This window comes from Dermacentor silvarum, chromosome 1, assembly GCF_013339745.2.
Source record: "Dermacentor silvarum isolate Dsil-2018 chromosome 1, BIME_Dsil_1.4, whole genome shotgun sequence".
NCBI classification, from domain to species: Eukaryota; Metazoa; Arthropoda; class Arachnida; order Ixodida; family Ixodidae; genus Dermacentor; species Dermacentor silvarum.
Genome location: NC_051154.1, coordinates 188,063,555 through 188,081,023, shown reverse-complemented (window position 1 = coordinate 188,081,023; position 17,469 = coordinate 188,063,555). Strand labels below are relative to the sequence as shown.

The 17,469-nt window shown below is 44.7% G+C and overlaps 1 protein-coding gene across 1 annotated transcript in view; it reads left to right on the top strand.

Moving 5' to 3' along the window:
- Positions 1-17,469, top strand: part of LOC119436107 (nose resistant to fluoxetine protein 6-like) — a 124,859-nt gene that overhangs the window by 101,547 nt on the left and 5,843 nt on the right. Inside the window, exons 9-11 of the mRNA XM_037702859.2 lie at positions 3,893-4,013; positions 4,865-5,051; positions 14,187-14,329. Of these exons, the coding sequence (XP_037558787.2) occupies positions 3,893-4,013; positions 4,865-5,051; positions 14,187-14,329 (451 nt within the window). The remainder of the gene's footprint in view (positions 1-3,892; positions 4,014-4,864; positions 5,052-14,186; positions 14,330-17,469) is intronic.

Below are 17,469 nucleotides of genomic sequence, written 5' to 3'. Positions count from 1 at the left end.
GAATTGTCGGGATGCTAGATGCGTAAGTGAAATGTGGTATCGCGCAAAACACTGAAGCTGACAAACGAGTCATCCCGGGTCCGTATTCACAAGAAGCTCTTAAGCTAGAATTGTTCTTAGAGCAAATTCTAAACAATCATACAAAAACGCGCTGCACTCTTTGTCAGTTGTCTCGAACCTTTCTATATTCCCTTTTGTTCCGCTTCTTTTTTGTGTGTGTACCACTGGATAATGCCGATATTTCACAATAAAACCTGTATAGCGTAAATCTTAGCGTGTATCTACATTTGTGCATAAAGAGCCTTACATATGTGCGAGTAAATTATACTTCTTGAATATTGATGTTTGTATATGTATAGATGTGAATATGTTTTGAACTTCTGTAACCCATTTTTGTATTTATATATGCTGTAACTGATGCCAAGGAAAAGGGAAGGAATCCCGTCAAGCTGCTTTTATGCAGCTTTTGTTCCTTGCCCTGCATTTTTTTCTCTTTGTCTCTTTTTTTTTTCTTTGTAAGAAAGGGAGGAAAAATGCGAAAATAAAGTTGAAGTTTAAGTTGAAGTAATTAGAACATTTGTTCTAGTATAATTAACGCTAAGAGTGAACTAGGTTGGAAAGCTGTTCAACAACGAAGAAAACGTTTGCCATTAAATATTTTTGTTTCATTTTTAATGACAAATAAAAATAATAGTAAATAAAAATATCAGTAAGCTTTGTTTCCACCAACTCATTTCAATAGGATTGATGCAAACGTAAGGACGAAACAAGTATGCAAATGCGTAAGTCAGGTATACCAGCCCAGAGTTTCTTGCTGCCAGCATTTTCGGTAGACACTGAATAACTTTTCAAGTGTAATGCGAAAGCCTATGCGTTATGATGTCGTTGACGATTCCCTGAAAAGGGTAAATAATATGGTTGTGCTTTAATTAAACCGACGCATTGAAGTTTTACGTGTATATTGAAGTGCTGCAACAGCGGTTACTGAAATTCAGTGCGAAAAGACATGGTGCACATTCTCAGCTGTTCGCAGCAATCGGCTCCAGTGACGTCGAGTCAGTAAATGTATAATAGTGTATTTGTGGACCTTGCTGGTTGCATAACTATGGCCATCACCTTTTAATGTGAGGGTTAATATAGATTGCGGTAAGAATACGTAGGCCGCATCATAACGAAAATTTATTGGTTTTTGTGCATTAAAAAAAAGAACAATGCTCCATCAGATAGAACGGAACTATTGAACTGATGCTTATCGTGTATTATTGCTTCGACAAGAAATTGATATTATTTATTCCAAGTCAGAGTGTTGTATATGGCATTGTAGAAAATGCATTGCGATTAGTGTGCACGTTTGGTATGCGAGCTCTTAGTAAGGCAGTCGCTTCTCGCAGCAGAGGTGAAAAAGCCTCGAAATGGCACGTTTAATCCGCCGGGATTAACTTGGGTTCTATTTGAAAACTATCTGCGATGGGTACAGGGTCCAAGCACACCGAGGGCTGATAGCTTCGTGTGCGCTGTGTTCTTGCCGCTTAGTTAGCGTTGAAGCGAGAGGTAGTACGAAAGTGAATTCGCTTGTTGCTACTCGCTCACACAGCGTTTTGGCAGCGAGTGTCCGCTCTCATCGAGTGAGATGTGTTCTTGTTTGCTTGTGCGCGCGTGACACCATGCTTGTTAATTTAGTTAGTAAGCGAATGTTTACAAGTTTTTACGGCCGATAAAACTACTACTCTTATCGTATACTGTCTAATAATTTGCTATCGCAATCAATGGTTCGTGTTTCCGGCGAAACTGCGACTTGTATTTAAATTGCTCCGTAAGGGTGTCTTAATCATAATACGTGTAGACGGACAAGGGATACCGTGTTACACTTGCGGCGTTTTCGTATAGCGAGTAGCATGCACGAAGCAAATAAAAAAATTGCGACGACATCCAAAGGCCATTTAGTGTTACGGAGGCACTTCGTATAGATTTAGCAACTCGCAGAGCATGTGAATAACCTGGAAGGCAGACATAGGTACGTACTATCAGCCTCTGAAGCCAACGTTAAAATGTACATCATTTGCTACGTAGCGTGTGAACAAACGTATAGAAGTGACACAACGAAATTGGAAACATGAGTCTTTATTTCCTTCATTTTCACGTCGGCGCTGATGGTACGCGCAGGATTCAGCAATCAACGGCTCCCCACAATTACATTTATATTTGCAGTTTTCTGGATTTGTTAATTGACAAACGAAATTTCCTAACAACCACAATAACCAACCAAAGCGCGGAATAGCCCTCTCAGTGATTTTGACGGACCTTCTCCCTTCCCTTTTTCTTTCTCCGCATCGATCGCAGTGACGATGCGACTGAGCGACCACACTGGTGGCAATTAGTCGCAGGGGGCCTGCGACAGGTGTGATTATGAATTTTGTAGCAGTGCTGCGCAAATCGCACTTCCGCTGAGATGAAGATCGCAGCACGCGAAACGGCCTTTAGGTTGGAGCTGGAGTATACAGGCAGCTTTCTTTATTGGAAAATTCGTGCAGCTTTGCTTTGTTGCACCTGCGGTCATTCATAGAAGAGCGTACAACATGTTCTCATGAGCTGATCCAAGCATGATCTACAGAGATGTAATTTGAGGTCAGCAATGAATCGCTTTGATAAACGCTGTTTGGACCAGCAATAGCGTGTCAGTACAACGACCAGTCCTCTTCCTGCTTTCACTTGGGGAATCGCAGCAAATGTGCAGCTCTCGGCCTTCACATCGGGAAACATTGTTGACGTTGCACTGGCAAGTTTCCGTAGCATCCACGTGATCAGCCGCGCGTTATGCAGCAGACAAACAGACATGCACGCAGACGTGGAGCCCAGCGCAGACGCGCGGGGAGACTAGCAACGACCGCGTGTCATCACGTGCTTGGGTGCTTTCGCCATGATTCCCCCTTTGGCGAGTTCAGATCAATTTGGGGTTCGGGGGTATCTAACCACTTTCGTCTCGTAAATTAGACCATTTGAGGCCTTTTAGTGCCCGTAGGACAACTAAAAAGGTGCCAAATTGAAGCTTGGAACGAAAGAGACACGCCAGGTTAGCATAGATATCTGTACGGAGCAGTAATAATGCGTATTTAGCCAAAAAGACTGAAATAAAACCCAGATGCGTTAGTCCAAACTGCGTACGTCAAAACCCGGAACTGGAAGTGTAGCTTTACTCACCGAAAAATGTGGGTGGCGCCGAAAGTAGTGCAGTCTAAAAAGAAATGACATAAATTAAAAAATAATACTTAAGCAAAGTGCTCTATGCAAGAGTAAGATGGTACTAAGCAGGGTAAGGTGGCGCAGGTGAAGTTAAGGCGTCTTGACAGCAGTTGATATCGAAGAAAAAAATACAAGGTCTTCTGGGGGAACCTCTCTTCCATCCCGAATAACAAACATGGAACAACAAACCACACTGTACACTATTGCCCCCCGGAAGACCTTATCGTTCGTCTATGTCAACCACTGTTGACTTGCCTTTTTTATTTGTTATGACTAGGCTTCAATATTGCCGTGTGACACCCCCTCCTGTTTTCTTTCTTTGATTAATGGCCAGTTAACACAAAACAAGTTTTGTGAAAGTCCGCAATGTCTGGAAGGAGAATCATGAACGGAAACTATGGCTTTCTTCTTGTGATTTGCCTCCTCCGGTGTATACTTCGTCGTTAAAGGGTAAAAAAAGTTGTGGTTAGCTGAGGATAAAAACAAATCATTTGTTTACAGATACAAAGCTTACGATAAACCAGACTCGTCTTCCTTGTAGGCCTTTGTTTACAGCTAGGTGATAAGCGTAATTCCTGGACATCTTATAGTGTCAAGTATAACATGACACCTAAAGTCATCCTGTGGGTCGTTATGACTTGTTTCTCAACAGAAACCTGAACGCATTCCTGAACGACATCGCATTCCGTCCGTATACGCATTTTCCGTCTTTCGCCGTCGGCCTGTTCCTTGGATACCTCATCTACAAGTACAGACAGATCAAGATCAGCAGGGTAAGTGGCGCCGCATACATAGAGGAGCCGATTGTGCGTGCGTTCGGCCAGAAGTGGCTGTGAACTTTGCATACTTTACATGTTTTTTGTTCAGTGTTCTTCCATTTTTTTTCTTCGTTTCACCCATAATAAATCCGCGATGCGAGAGACATGCCTTAATTAATGCTGCGTAGAAATTGTTGCCTGCCCATACGCCTAGCATGCTATACTCCAGATGACACGGGTGACACAGGAAATGAGGCATTCATACATATAATATATACACCGACAGGCCCACAACATACAAAAGAACGCACCGTAACAGGCAACTTGAGTGTCTGGTTAAGTCCCTTGTCTCAGAAGAAGACTAAGAGCACTTTCGTTGCACGCGAAGTAAACGCGTGCACGCGTTGCACGCGCTGCTCAATGTTCCAAGTACATGGTGCAACACAAGGGACCTGCCATGCTATTATAAAGTGGATTTTAAAGTACTCTCGAGGCCGCAAAGCACTTGCAGCTGCATAAAACATCGCACACATTGCAGAGATTACACAGAGGCAATTCCCTCGAGTTTCAGTTTGAACAATAAGTATAGCGATATTCAGTTGAATACGGTGTAAGCACATGTGGTCACGCATTGTATGGTCATTCGGCAAAGGAAACACACAACCTCGCTCGGAGACCACTAAATGCATGAATGAATGAAACGTGTATTTGGAAAATGGTTAGAATAAAGTCGTACAGTAAAATATTGGCATCTATAGGACAATCCAGCTATGACGTGCGTGGTCATAAGGTTGCCTTGGGGCAAAGCATCACGACGTGGGCAATAAGGTCCTAACTGTAGCCACCTTTCGGGGATGTACTCGCAGCGGATACAGCTGGTGGGCTGGCTGTCATCGGTGACCACGGGACTGACCATCGTGTACGGCGTTTACGAATGGAACGCCTATTCACCGCCGGGACCCTTGCTCAGCGTGTTATACGGTGCCACCAGCCGCCCCGCGTGGACACTCTGCGTCGCCTGGGTCACCTTCGCCTGCGTCTCTGGCCACGGAGGTGATTCAACTGCGCGAAACCTGAGTGAAGCTTCACAGCGCTGCTATACAGCAGCGCTCGTTTCCTGAGCAGTGCGAAGTTGGAGCGTGCGGCAGGATTTCAAAGTGCCCTTTTCTTCCTTGCGTTTTTTTTTTTCATATTAGGAAGATAGAGATGCAAGCAAAGGTACGGAGGTTAACCACACGCACGTCCAGTTTGCTACCCTGCATGGAAAAAGGAGATAAAGGGGGGAATAGAGAGAAAGAAGTGAGAGAAAGAACAGTATAGATGCGTGCACCCGATAAAGTGCACAACGAATCCATAAGTAGTCGCAGAGTGTTGTTGACTGAAAGAATTCCAGTAAAGCTTTTGTTGCAGTGCGCGCCAAAGACAAACCGCCATGATCCAAGGATATTTGCCTCTGAAAGCGATCTTGAGTCTAGGCTGTATAATCCGGCATGGAGAGGGAAGCGCTGGACGTCGTAACGGTAGCGAAAGCACAGGAGTTTTGAGTCCCGCTAAAGTCACACATGTATGTGTATCGTGCACTCTAATAAGGAACGAGGATAAGCTTTTGTAAATACCACCCGTAGCTAGAGGCGGCTTAACAGCTCCGCATCTCAGCGGGAAATTAGTGGTGGCAATTTCAGGTTCGAAGAACGATACAGTTTATGTTGACGACACTTCCGCAGTCGAGTAGACGGCCAATAAGCGAAAATTATAGTTGAGCCAGGAAATACAGTTTCGTTGCAGCATCGGTTCTCGATAGAGGATCGGAACCACTCGGGTTTGTTTATTTGCGAACCGGGCAGCCTCATCGGTTTGCCTTTAACAGCAATACAGGAATGTCCTGGCAGGAACTGAAATATTATGCGTGTCCTTAAAATCACGCGCCTGGATGGTAACCCACTCTTATTTCCTGTACCAACTGCTGATGAGTACTGTGGTGAAGTGCATATCGTACACTCTGAGAGGCTGCCATAGAGTCGCAATATATGACCTCTTTTCGAGGCAGGACATATTGCGAGGTAGGACTATTGTATGACGTATTTTATGCGTAGTAGCACGCAAGGCAGCAAGCTTCGTTGCCGTTGATGTCATTGTATGGGAAAGTTTAAACTGAAGTTAGCGTAGCCGGAATAATAGCGGCAGCTGTTAAGTTAATGGAGAGACTGCTCCATATGTATAGATGTGCGTTCGGTACCCATATGTCTCATTCAGTAATGACAGCGTTGTCTGTTTTTATAAGGCCTTGGTGATCGGCCTTCTTCGGTATCCCCGAAATAGAAAGGCTCAACTGGAGCTGTTGCAGACACCACAAGGGAGATGAATGTTTTGCTTCTGCTGGTGTATATCTTGATGGAAGAGAAACCTGATGAGGGATGATGAGCTTTTAAAATGTAGCTCGAGCTCAACGTGAGAATAACAGGGCCAGGTAGCGAAAAAAAAAATGCGGGAAAGATTTGAAAATGTGTGCCCTGAGACAGTTATGCTGTGATTTTATGATATCTGGCAAGCACAATAATTGTTGCAGAAGTTGAAGCACTTCGGAGGAATTGCAAAGAACGTGCGCAGTGCCTGGCCCTGTAAGCTATCCAGTGAGCGAACAATGGACTTGCAGGTACTGGACAACACATTATGAGGAAGCTCCAGTTCCAGCCAATACTCAGCAGACCATCGCTGCTCTAATTTTAAATATATTTGCAGCATTTTTATTGCAAGGTGTAATTACAGTCATTGAATGTCGCATAATTGTCGTATCAAATATAGCTCCCTGATCACGGGAATAAAATCCGCAGGAGACTAAGAATGTATTAGACTATATTTGGCAGACACTCCCCAGTCATGAATGTCCGGTTATTGATATATCCTTGAAAATAAAATCACGATAGTATGCGAGTACTAACCTATGGATCCTGAACTTGGAGGCTAACAATGAAACTTGAATGGAAACTAAGGATGGGGAAACGAACTATGGAAAGAAAAACTGTAGGTGTGACGTTGAGATAAAGAGCGACGGCAGTGTGGAGTAAGGATTACATGTGAGTCGATGATAGCCCATTATATATTAAGAGAAAGAAGTGGAACTGGGAAAGCCGTGATATACGTAGAACAAAAAAAACCAATGGTCGTTGCAACTGGTAGGCGCAACGTGTTTTGCAAACGCACCTCGAGCGTCCGCACATAATTGCTATTGCAATAAAACACTGTCACCGTGCACCGTGGTGAGAATGGTTACTTCCCCGCTGCCTGTCGTTTCATTATAGTACGTTTCTCCGATGACTGCCTCATATATACTCGTATAGGTAAATATAGGGGGATCTCGACAAAATTATCGTTTTACTTTCCAGCATCATGGCAGTGGAGGAAATCAGAATTCGGGCAATAAATGCCGAAGCGATTATTTATTAACAAAGCATAAGCGAATTAACTTTTTCAATTAATGACATTCGAGGGAATGTTCGAATTGCAAAATGGAAGTCACCCAATGCTCAAAGCGTTGGAAGCTCTGTGCCTTGCATCAGCTTTGCGAAATAAATATGAAAATCCGCACCAAGAACATCGTTTGTTTCAGTTAATGTTTGTGGTATGCGAATATTGGAGATTTCGAATACGAATTCAATAATCCTTGCTATCTGATTCGTATTCAATTCGATAATTTACTATCCGAAATTGTCGTACATTTGTTTCCGTTCGAATATTCGGGACCTCCAACAACGGTTCGGGTTCTCGAGGGAGAGAAATACCGAAGCAAGTGATGGCTGTTGTGAATTATCCTGTTGCATGAGAGCCGCAGTTGTTGCGCAGTTATCTGCCCTGTACGTTCCTGAACGAACGTACATCTAACAGATTACTGCCGAATATTTTGCAGTCATTCAATTAGAATGCATGCCTCACTCTTAGGCAGCCTACATACGAATTCGTTGTCTCGATTTAGGCAAAGCAATTAATTATTTGCTCAGTTTGACCGCGTTTTGTGAGCTGCTGTGGTATCAGGCTTCTCTCGTTCAACTAGCTGAACAATCTACGTGTATCTGGTGACGGACTGTTTTCTTGTTTCATTACTTTATATGTCATGGTGATCCAGATAGCTGAAATCAGTTCTTTCGCGTTTACAAGGTCCTTATTTGGCTGGGCGTACAGTTGCATACGACATTAAATGCAGGTGTGAAATAATTAAATAATTTATCTGCCTTTATTTCTTTACCGCATCGACTTCCAACTTTTTGTTTCACTTTGTTTAGATATCACAAAATATTCAATATTTGATTCGGTATTCGGAGGCCGTGTTTTCGAAAAAAAATTGATTCGAAGAATTTCAGTGTTCGAACATCTCGTTGCCACATCCAATATGTGGCGCCTAGAGAAAGACGATGATCTCGCGCGTTGCAGAAGAGACGACGAGGTCCATGCCTGATTGCTTTTCAGTTTACCTAATTAAATTGTCCTGCCCTGTTTTCCCAGTTCCTGCTGTTTGTGTATCGTGACAATATGTTTCCGCGCTGTGTAAAAATGCACTATGGGAAACTGCGCCTAGATAACGCAAATAATCTATTCTAATGCTATCCCTTTTCTCGCTGCTTCGTCGATGGTCCCAGCGTCACTCCTCGGATAGGTTATCACTGGGGTCGGTCAGCTGGGAACTGTGGGTGATAATAAATGAATAGAATTAAGTGAAAGGAATCTTTATGTTATACCTGCCCTGTTAACCGGAACAATGCACATAACGGCACATTTTGAGTCCGCATTTCTTCACACTGGCATAAAGTTTCTAGCAAAATGTTATACTTTGAGTACTGGCTGACTTAAATTCTGCAATTGCAACGTGTCCCCTGAATGTTAATTCTATACAGCTTAATCAGTAAAACTTGGTAATTAATATCCGCATTATCGATTGTCGAACTAGTTATGATGCCCTCCACTGCTATACGGAGCTTGGTCAACAAACATTATCACTTTATCTCGAACCGCCTATTTTCAATATTCTGAGGCAGTCGTAGCAGAACCACGTGGTAATTAGCAGTAACAATGTCATCGCGGTGTGTGAAAGCTTCTTGGAAGTAGCAACTTTGTAGTTTTCCTCAAAACACCATTTAGAAGCCGCTCTTCAGGAGGAAAGTGTTACTGAGATCTTACTTGTACAACAAAGAAAGGCGCAAAGCACGCGCACAACACATTGAATCGATGTACTCTAATAACCATAGGTACAACACGTACTACACGGGACGCAGCTGCGTATGCAGAGGCGACCGGGCAGCGCTACTGAAGGAGGTACGCTCTCGCAGTCGGGAACGCGATCTGGCAGTATAGCAAATAACCGCATCGGCCACGGCGGGATCCTCACCTCGGCCGAAATATTAGCAGTAGCGATCGCACTCGCTCACGCGGAGCGTTCGCAAAGGCACTCAGTCGTGGTCACGGACTCCCAGGAGACATGTCGCATGTTTCTCAAAGGGCACGTGACTGCGGCTAGCCTCGCGATAATCCCCAAATCCATCAACCATCGCCATCCCCTACTCTGGTGCCCGGGCAACGCGGGGGTACAGGGGAACGAAAAGGCTAACGCGTTAGCTCGAGTGTTTACTAACCGAGCGATGGCGTCCTCTTCCAACCCCAACTATTCGCACTATCTCTCACAAAATCCCACCAATTTAAATGCCAAGGACGTCCTTGCTTATCAGCGAGGAGTCCGCAGAAAATGCCCGCCCCCTAACCCACAACTTAGCGGAGAAGAGGCCACCGATTGGCGTAAAATACAGACCGGGGTATTCCCCCATCTAAAATTGCTAAACGCCATGTATCCCACTCGTAATAGGGCCAACTGTCCTTGGTGCGGTGGCATACCTACCCTAATACATATAACCTGGGAGTGCACTAAGCACCCTCGTAGGTGAAATGCCAGTAACACAATGGAGCAGTGGGAGGCACAGCTCGCCCGCTCCGACCTGGCAATACAAAAGTCCTTAATTAGCTAGGTCAGGCAGGCGGCAGAGGCCAGTGGGGCCCTGGACTGAGAGGCTCCGGCCACCCCTCCTTAAAATCTATCCCATTGCAATAAAGTTTCTATTATTACTTGTATAGGGTTCTGCGTTTTCAGAGTTCATCTTTGAGAAAAATTTGAAGGTGTTTTTAGGAGTTTCTTTTTTTTTCGTAAAAATCAGAGTTATCTTTACAGCGCGATAAAATTAGGAACTTTCCGACATCTTTAGCGTTATTCGCCTTTCAGCTTCCCCATATATCTTAAAAATATCTTTGACTGCAAAAAGATAATGGCAGTATAGCCGCAGAAACATTTTCATTTACAGTCAATATTTACACTGTAGCAGAAGTGTTTATCATCGTTGCAACTTGCCGTAATAGATGCATGCCTATTCAGAAATGTTAGAATCAGCCATTGCGGCGCGCACTTTCTGGCTTACGGGATGAAACATCAAGAACGCCCTTTCATCCCTCGCAGTGAATACAGGAAAAACTAGTAGATCCTGTGCAGCACCTGAAAGGACGGATCAGTTTCAGGCATACGTCCTCCAGAAAACTAGAGGCTCAATGATTTCTTCGATAACATGTGCCTGGTATTCTGAAAACTACATTTGCAGCAAGGTAGTGTCTTACCCCCAGTGGTACAATGGCAGAAAACAAGTGTCAACTACGTATCATACAAGTCGAACGTGCAGTTCCGCCATCATGTCTGGTTTCACAATCTCAGCGCGGTACCAGAATGACTCGCTGGTGTACACAAGATGCGAAGAATTCTTCGCCACACGGCACGGTTCCACTTTCTTGAACCAGTAACACAGTATTCTCTGTATCTGTGAATGACTTCGCCGCACTTCTCGTCTACAATGTCGAGAATGCAGTCGACGTCGGCCCCAAAGTGTGTAGCAAATGCGTCATTCCATCGACTTAGCAGCGCATACATGCGTTCGGCAAGGAGACGGTACACGCCATGCTAAAGAGAGGACTCAGGTTCTAGTTCCTTTATTATTGAGAGCACTTCGTACGAATTCTTTTGTAGGAACCTTAGCTTGATAAGCTGATTGTGCCACAAGATTGTTACTACAAATGTCTCCAGCTTTTCCTTTTTTCCCGCAAATGTCATCAGAGCATGGACTCGTGATCGCAGCAAGGTACCCGAAATAAAAAAAAAGTTTTTCGGATAAATCAGAATCGGCTATTTTTTTTCCGGCGAGTGCTTTTCGAACTTTATCGAATTATTCTGAAAACGCTGAACCCTAAGCATAAGGTATCATCATCATGTTATCGCAGTGGCGTAGCGGTTGTCAGCGAGATTTCTATGTCGAGTCCATTCGTTGCGTGCAGTCTGCTGAGGATGTGGCGTACTGCAGTGAGTAAAGTGACCGCACCCATGTGAAGCTTCGATAGTGACCCCATACTTCGCCCGATCTCCCTTTCCCTTATCCACTTCCCCAAGTAGGCTTCGATAAATCATTTAAATGTATTACTCTCTCTCTCTGAAGCACACTGTATACGTGTCAAACATATTCATAGTGTAAAAAATATTCCCCAGCTTCAGAGACGCCCTTACCGACAGCGAGCACTGTTTTCGTGTGCGTGTGTCGTCAGCTGTGGCTACGCACACGTATATAAAAGTAAAAAAGAGCAATAAAGCGATAGTACATATCGAATTTCTTGATAAAAGCATTGATTTGTAGTTTGCCTTAATAAAAACGTGCGATGCAAGTTCCCAAAATAATGAGCTTGTAGCGCTGCAAAGGTACAAAGCTGGGTCTCATTTTGTTTAACGAATGCTAAAGGTTGTGAGATACGTAGTATCGTCATCATGTGCCAATCAGCACCTGCGGCTGAGGCCACATGTAACTGGGACGGATTTGGCGTCGTCGATGACTTACGTACTCTCCCTGTGATCGCATGCCCTTCTAAATGATGTACAGAGGTCAATGCACATCTCTAGAACGCGCGAACCATGTTGACAGGACTGCGCTGGCGAATCTGATGACGTCATGAGGCACAAACTCGGCTGTATGTGAGCTTGCGTGACTAAATTTACAGTTTCCATTGATTTCTCTCGATCTGGTGGTCGGCGTAAGATTTCGTGGCTCCTTTGCACCTCGCGAGTGTGTTCTAGACATGTGTGTGGACCTCTGTACATTTCCGTTAATTGAACTACAGTATTTACATGTGCGCATTGCTGTGAAAAAGTGCTATTTACTCCATGAAAGTGAACAATTCACAAGTGAACAGCACAAAAGACGCTGTAAAACTATCTAACGTCCCAGGCAGATAGTGCGGAAATTTCAAGCTGGCATCGCCACCCGTATTTCGATTTTGCTTTCTTTCTGGCTTGCCTAGCATCCAATCACGGTAAGACATATCTGTTTAGGATTCGGGAAGCGTAACGTACCAGTCTTGCTTAGCAGAACGCCATATGCAACGTATACGTAGTGTTGCAGTCGTAGTGTTCCAGTGTGGCTTATTTTGCTAGCTGTAAATTGAGCTTGTCGAAAATATAGTCGTTTTCATGGTGTAAAAAGGAAGGTGATCCGACGGCGGCGCGAGGCGCGGCCACTTAGTGTGACTCTACGCACGCCGCTGCCGCAAGGGGCAGCACATGTTCTGGGGGCGACTTTTTCGCTCGCTTTGCTGGCGCTTTTATGGGCACGCGCGGCAGAAGTGCTTTATTTCGACGAATATATGTCGTTCGCTTGCTTAAAACGACTCTACTTGGTTGGAGGAACGTCCCTTTATATTTCTGCCGACATTCCGATTGACTCCGACGCGGGGAGCAGCGGTAAGCGCAGCGCGCCGTCTGCTCGAGCAGACGACGCGTCTCTCTCGTGTTCGAAATGACGGTATTTTGACTGTAAGTGGCATGAAACCTTCTACCTGCTCAGGATTTGGCGTCTAAATAACGAAAAATTGCATATCTTTGGGTATGGGTGTTTATATGCTGACGGAGACCGTAAATTATCCACTGTTGCGCCACTTCTCCAAGGCCTCCTGAACACGTGCTGCACCTAGCGGCGGCGCTCACTTCCGGTCACACGAAGTGGCCGCTCTCTCGCCCCAGCGCGGGCGCGCAATCGGAACACCTATCTTCTTACACCGTGGTCGTTTTATTCGCTCATTTTCATTAGTTCGGTTGTAAGGATTCTTTTTTAATGCGTAAGCATTCTTTGGCTAGTACCCCGCAAAATCTGTCCGTCCCGTCATGCCTTATATCTGTAAAATAAACGCATAATTGGTCGAGTTAACGCAGGTAATCGTTATAATAGTGTAATAGTAGATGATTGGTAGTGTTTGAAAAAAAAAGAAGAAAAAGCTGGTTACGTTGTCTTCGCCGCGTCAAGGTTGTAACAGAAGAAGAAATTAAAAAAAATGAAAAAAAAAAGAAAGCAGTGGTGATCGGAAAAAAAAAGCTGGTTGTGGCGGCGTTTCGGCTCAGTTTATACAATATATCTGCAAAATAAATGCATAATTGGTCAAGTTAACACATGCAATCGTTATAATAGTGTAATAGTAGATAGTTGGTAGCGATGGGTAGACATGCATCATAAGCTAGCTAAATAAGTAAGCGAAAGCGAAGTAGCAGTCGAGCCAAACAATGCTTACGCATTAGTAGACAATTCACAGAATTAATGTAGCATTTTTCTTTCTTTCTTTTTTTTTTGCTGTCTTTCGCGAAGTCACTAAACAAAACGCACACCTGTGAGCAAAATTATGGAGACCATGGTCATCAGCAAAAAACGCAAATTTCTTCTAGTGCAGCTCCTCAACGTGCAATTACTTCAATGCATTGTATTGATCGAATACGCGCTAGTAGGCTGTACCCCTTTATTTCAGCCAGAATACCCAGGATGAGCAAAAAGAAAGTATTCATCGTGGCACCATCGGTCTGCAAACATTTGTTCGCGAGTGCAGATATTTTCCCACGCGCCCAGCTGGTTTCATTCGTGTTCTAACCGTTCAAGAATAACAGTTCCGGATTCGGCCATCGAGTGAGCGCTTCTCTCATCTCTTGCCTTCGTCCTTGTGCCGTCACTGTGGGGCAGCAGAGCGCGAACAAACAAATGAACGAACAAACGAAGGGACAAAAAGCTGTGAGGACAGCCCACCGCGCTCTTGTTTTTCCGCGTTCCGGCGGCCGCCAAAATATCTGCCTCGATCTACTCGCAGGATTCGTGGACACGCTGCTGTCGTGGAAGGCGTTCGTGCCCCTGAGCAAGATGACCTTCATGGTTTACCTGCTGCACCCGCCGCTGATGTTCATGTACGCGGCGCACACCATGAACGCCATCTACGTCACCCAATTCATGGTGGTGCGTACACCAAGGCTGCGCTCGTCGCCAGACACATGGTCGCGGCAGCGCCTCCAGCGCCTATACCTTTCATTTCTTTTTCGTTCATTTGCCCCCGTCTTACTTCGCTGTCCCAATAATCCTCTTACCGCCACGCTCGTGCTTCGTTGGCAGTACCGACAGGCATATTCCAAGTTGTAGAAACTCTGCCCAATGCTTCTCGCACGCAAAAAAGGATGGCACTTGGCAGCATAGGCGCCGACTACGGGGGGGGCTCCGGGGCTCAAGCCCCCTCCGGAGATATAGGGCGGGGGGGGGGGGGGCAGAGTCTCCCCCCCCCCCCCAGCCCCTAAGGTGTCATTACCGGAGTTCTGTTACGCACATAATTTGAATTGGCACGGACGTGCACGGCTTTTAATTTATGCTTTCACTTTATCTGGGCAAATCCTGACAATATGAGGACAAGCTCATTAGAAGCACTAGCGGTGGCTACCTCATCCGTGTTTCCTCACTTCAACATTTCTTTTTAATTTCCGCCGAGAACACCATGCGCAGAAACAACATATTTAAATATATACACCGGACAAATTTTATTATATTTTTAAAGAGAAGTCGGTAGCCAACTAAATGGATAGCATATACCTAGAGAATGAATATGTTGATGTATGTTCACCTCACTTAAAATTACGTCGCGTGCTTTTTTGACCCTGAAAAAACCTGCAGACTTCGACAGAGTCTTCTATCAACGGCGTGTGAAAAGCATGTGAGTGATGTGTCTCAATATTGATTTTTTTTTCTAGTTGGCAATGCTAACGACTGCCGACAAAAAAAGAAGAAAAAAGCTCTTCTAATTATTTATATTTACGCATTAAGGATGAAAACATCGCCTGTTGCATGCAGAGGCCATAAATACGGGGTGTTTCAACAAACACTTTCAAAAAATTTTAAAGGTTGCTTGTGGCAGATAGCACAATTCTAGTTCATGAGCTGGTCTACTCGAAGAGGCGGACATTATTTGAACAAAAATTTCAAATGCATAATCGACTAATTAGCAAAATTCACCAATTAGGTTTTTAACATATTAACTTATGCCCATGTTGCAATTTACAAATACTAGCCATGGAGTTCGCAAGGCGGATGCACTGGGAACTAATTCTCAGGATGGCACCAGTTTGGAGATATTAATTCCCGAGTGAGTGAGTGAGTACGAACTTTATTTAGGTCCTGAGGAGAAAGAATTTAGGTCCTGAGGAGAAAGGCCGGAGGCCCCGCCAATCTATCCGGTGGCTCCACCCAGGTCGGGCCCGGTAGACATAGTCCTTCGGCGACGGCCCGAACATTGCGGAGAAATGCATTGGCGTTCCAGTTACTTTTGTGCTTATCCGCCGTGATTGCTTAGTTGCTATGGTGTTAGACTGCTAAGCATGAGGTCGCAGGATCAAATAACGACCACGGCGGCTGCATTTTGATGGAGGTGAAATGCTAGAACACCCGTATACTTAGATTTAGGTGCACGTTTAAGAACCCCAGGTGTTCTAAATTATTCCAGAGTACTCCACTACGGCGTGGATCATAATCAGATCGTGATTTTGGCACATAAAACCCCATAATTTATATATCTATTCATGCTTTTGTGCTGTGATGCATAAAACGACGTTTTGTTGAGAAAGTTACTGGCACGCCAGGGCATTTCGTCGCAATGTTAGAGAATTAATATCTCAACACTGGTGTCAGCCTGAGAATTAGTTCCAAGTGGATCAGAACTCCGTGGCTAGAATTTGTAAATTGCAACATGGGCCATACGGTAATTATCTAAAATTTAATTGGTTAATTTTGTTAATTAGTCGATTATGCATTTCAATTTCTTGTGCAAGTAATGTCCGGCTCTTCGAGGAGACGAGCTCATGAACTAGAATTGTGCTATCTGCCACAGGCAACCTTCGAAAATTTTGAAAGTGTTCGCTGAAACACCTTGTATATAGAATTCACTCAGTAACCGAAATGATGCCGAGCCGGATTCACTCGAAATCCGAATAAAGAGAAGTCTAGAAGTCATGCGCACCAGCGCTTATGCTCGGACTCAAAGTACTAAAAAAAAAAAAGTGCAGTTTTGCTGGGAAGACGAAGCAGTATTAGTGATAGCGAAGTAGAAGACAATTACACGAAGGAAGATTCTTGCCGTGCACGTAAATCCGTGTAAGGATCGCACCCGTGTAAGGGCCGCACCCCCAACTTGATAGCCAATATTAAAAAAAAGACATCCAACCTAGAAGCAATCGCGTTCCATGCGCTGATTCTGATCAGGCTCAACAGCGAATTGTCGCGCACAGCGTACTTTCGCGCGTCGCTACTGGATGTCGAGAGGAGGCGATCGCGTAGGTTTACGGCGGATTTGATACTCGTAGTTGGAATAATGAGGTTAAATGGCCCGGTCCCATGAAAGGTCCGTCAAAATCGCGACAGTAAAGTATGGCCCTACACGAGTCTATACGTTAGTTATAGTGGCCATATAAATTGTAGTAAACATTCACCTAAAATTAAAATAGCAAGCAAAGTGTAATACACGGACCATGTAAACCTGTAAATACCTCACTGGATGATATCGAACAATCGCTTTCACAACGCAAGCATTATGAAGAACGCTGGACGCGGAGGCGAATGGTTCGTACAGCCGCGCGATTCACCGCAACTCTGAAAATTAGATTCATCATCATTATCTGCCCATTTTTATGTCCACTACAGACGGCCTCTGTCAGTGATCAGCAATGACCTCTCTCTCTTAAATGTGCAACACTAGGGGCGCGGAAAGACAGCCCGGCACGTAAGACAGCGCGCATGAAGTTAGTATCCACCCCTGCGCGCCCTTTATCATTGCACCCACCAATGATTACCAACAATTAGATAAGCGTCAGCCGCGCACAGACATTCACAGCTACGGCAGGGCTAGAGGAAAAGACGCGTGCTCTCCTTCCCAATCGCGTTTGATTACGTGACCTACAACTAACCCGAATATTGAGCGCGTGGGAAGATAATGCCCATCAAGCCGCCATCCTTTTTCGGCTCACTGTTACGTGCTTTTTCCCGCACCCACAGGGTATGGGTCGCCCATGTATATGGCTTTTGGATTTAATGCGGATCATCACGGTGACGACAACTGCGAC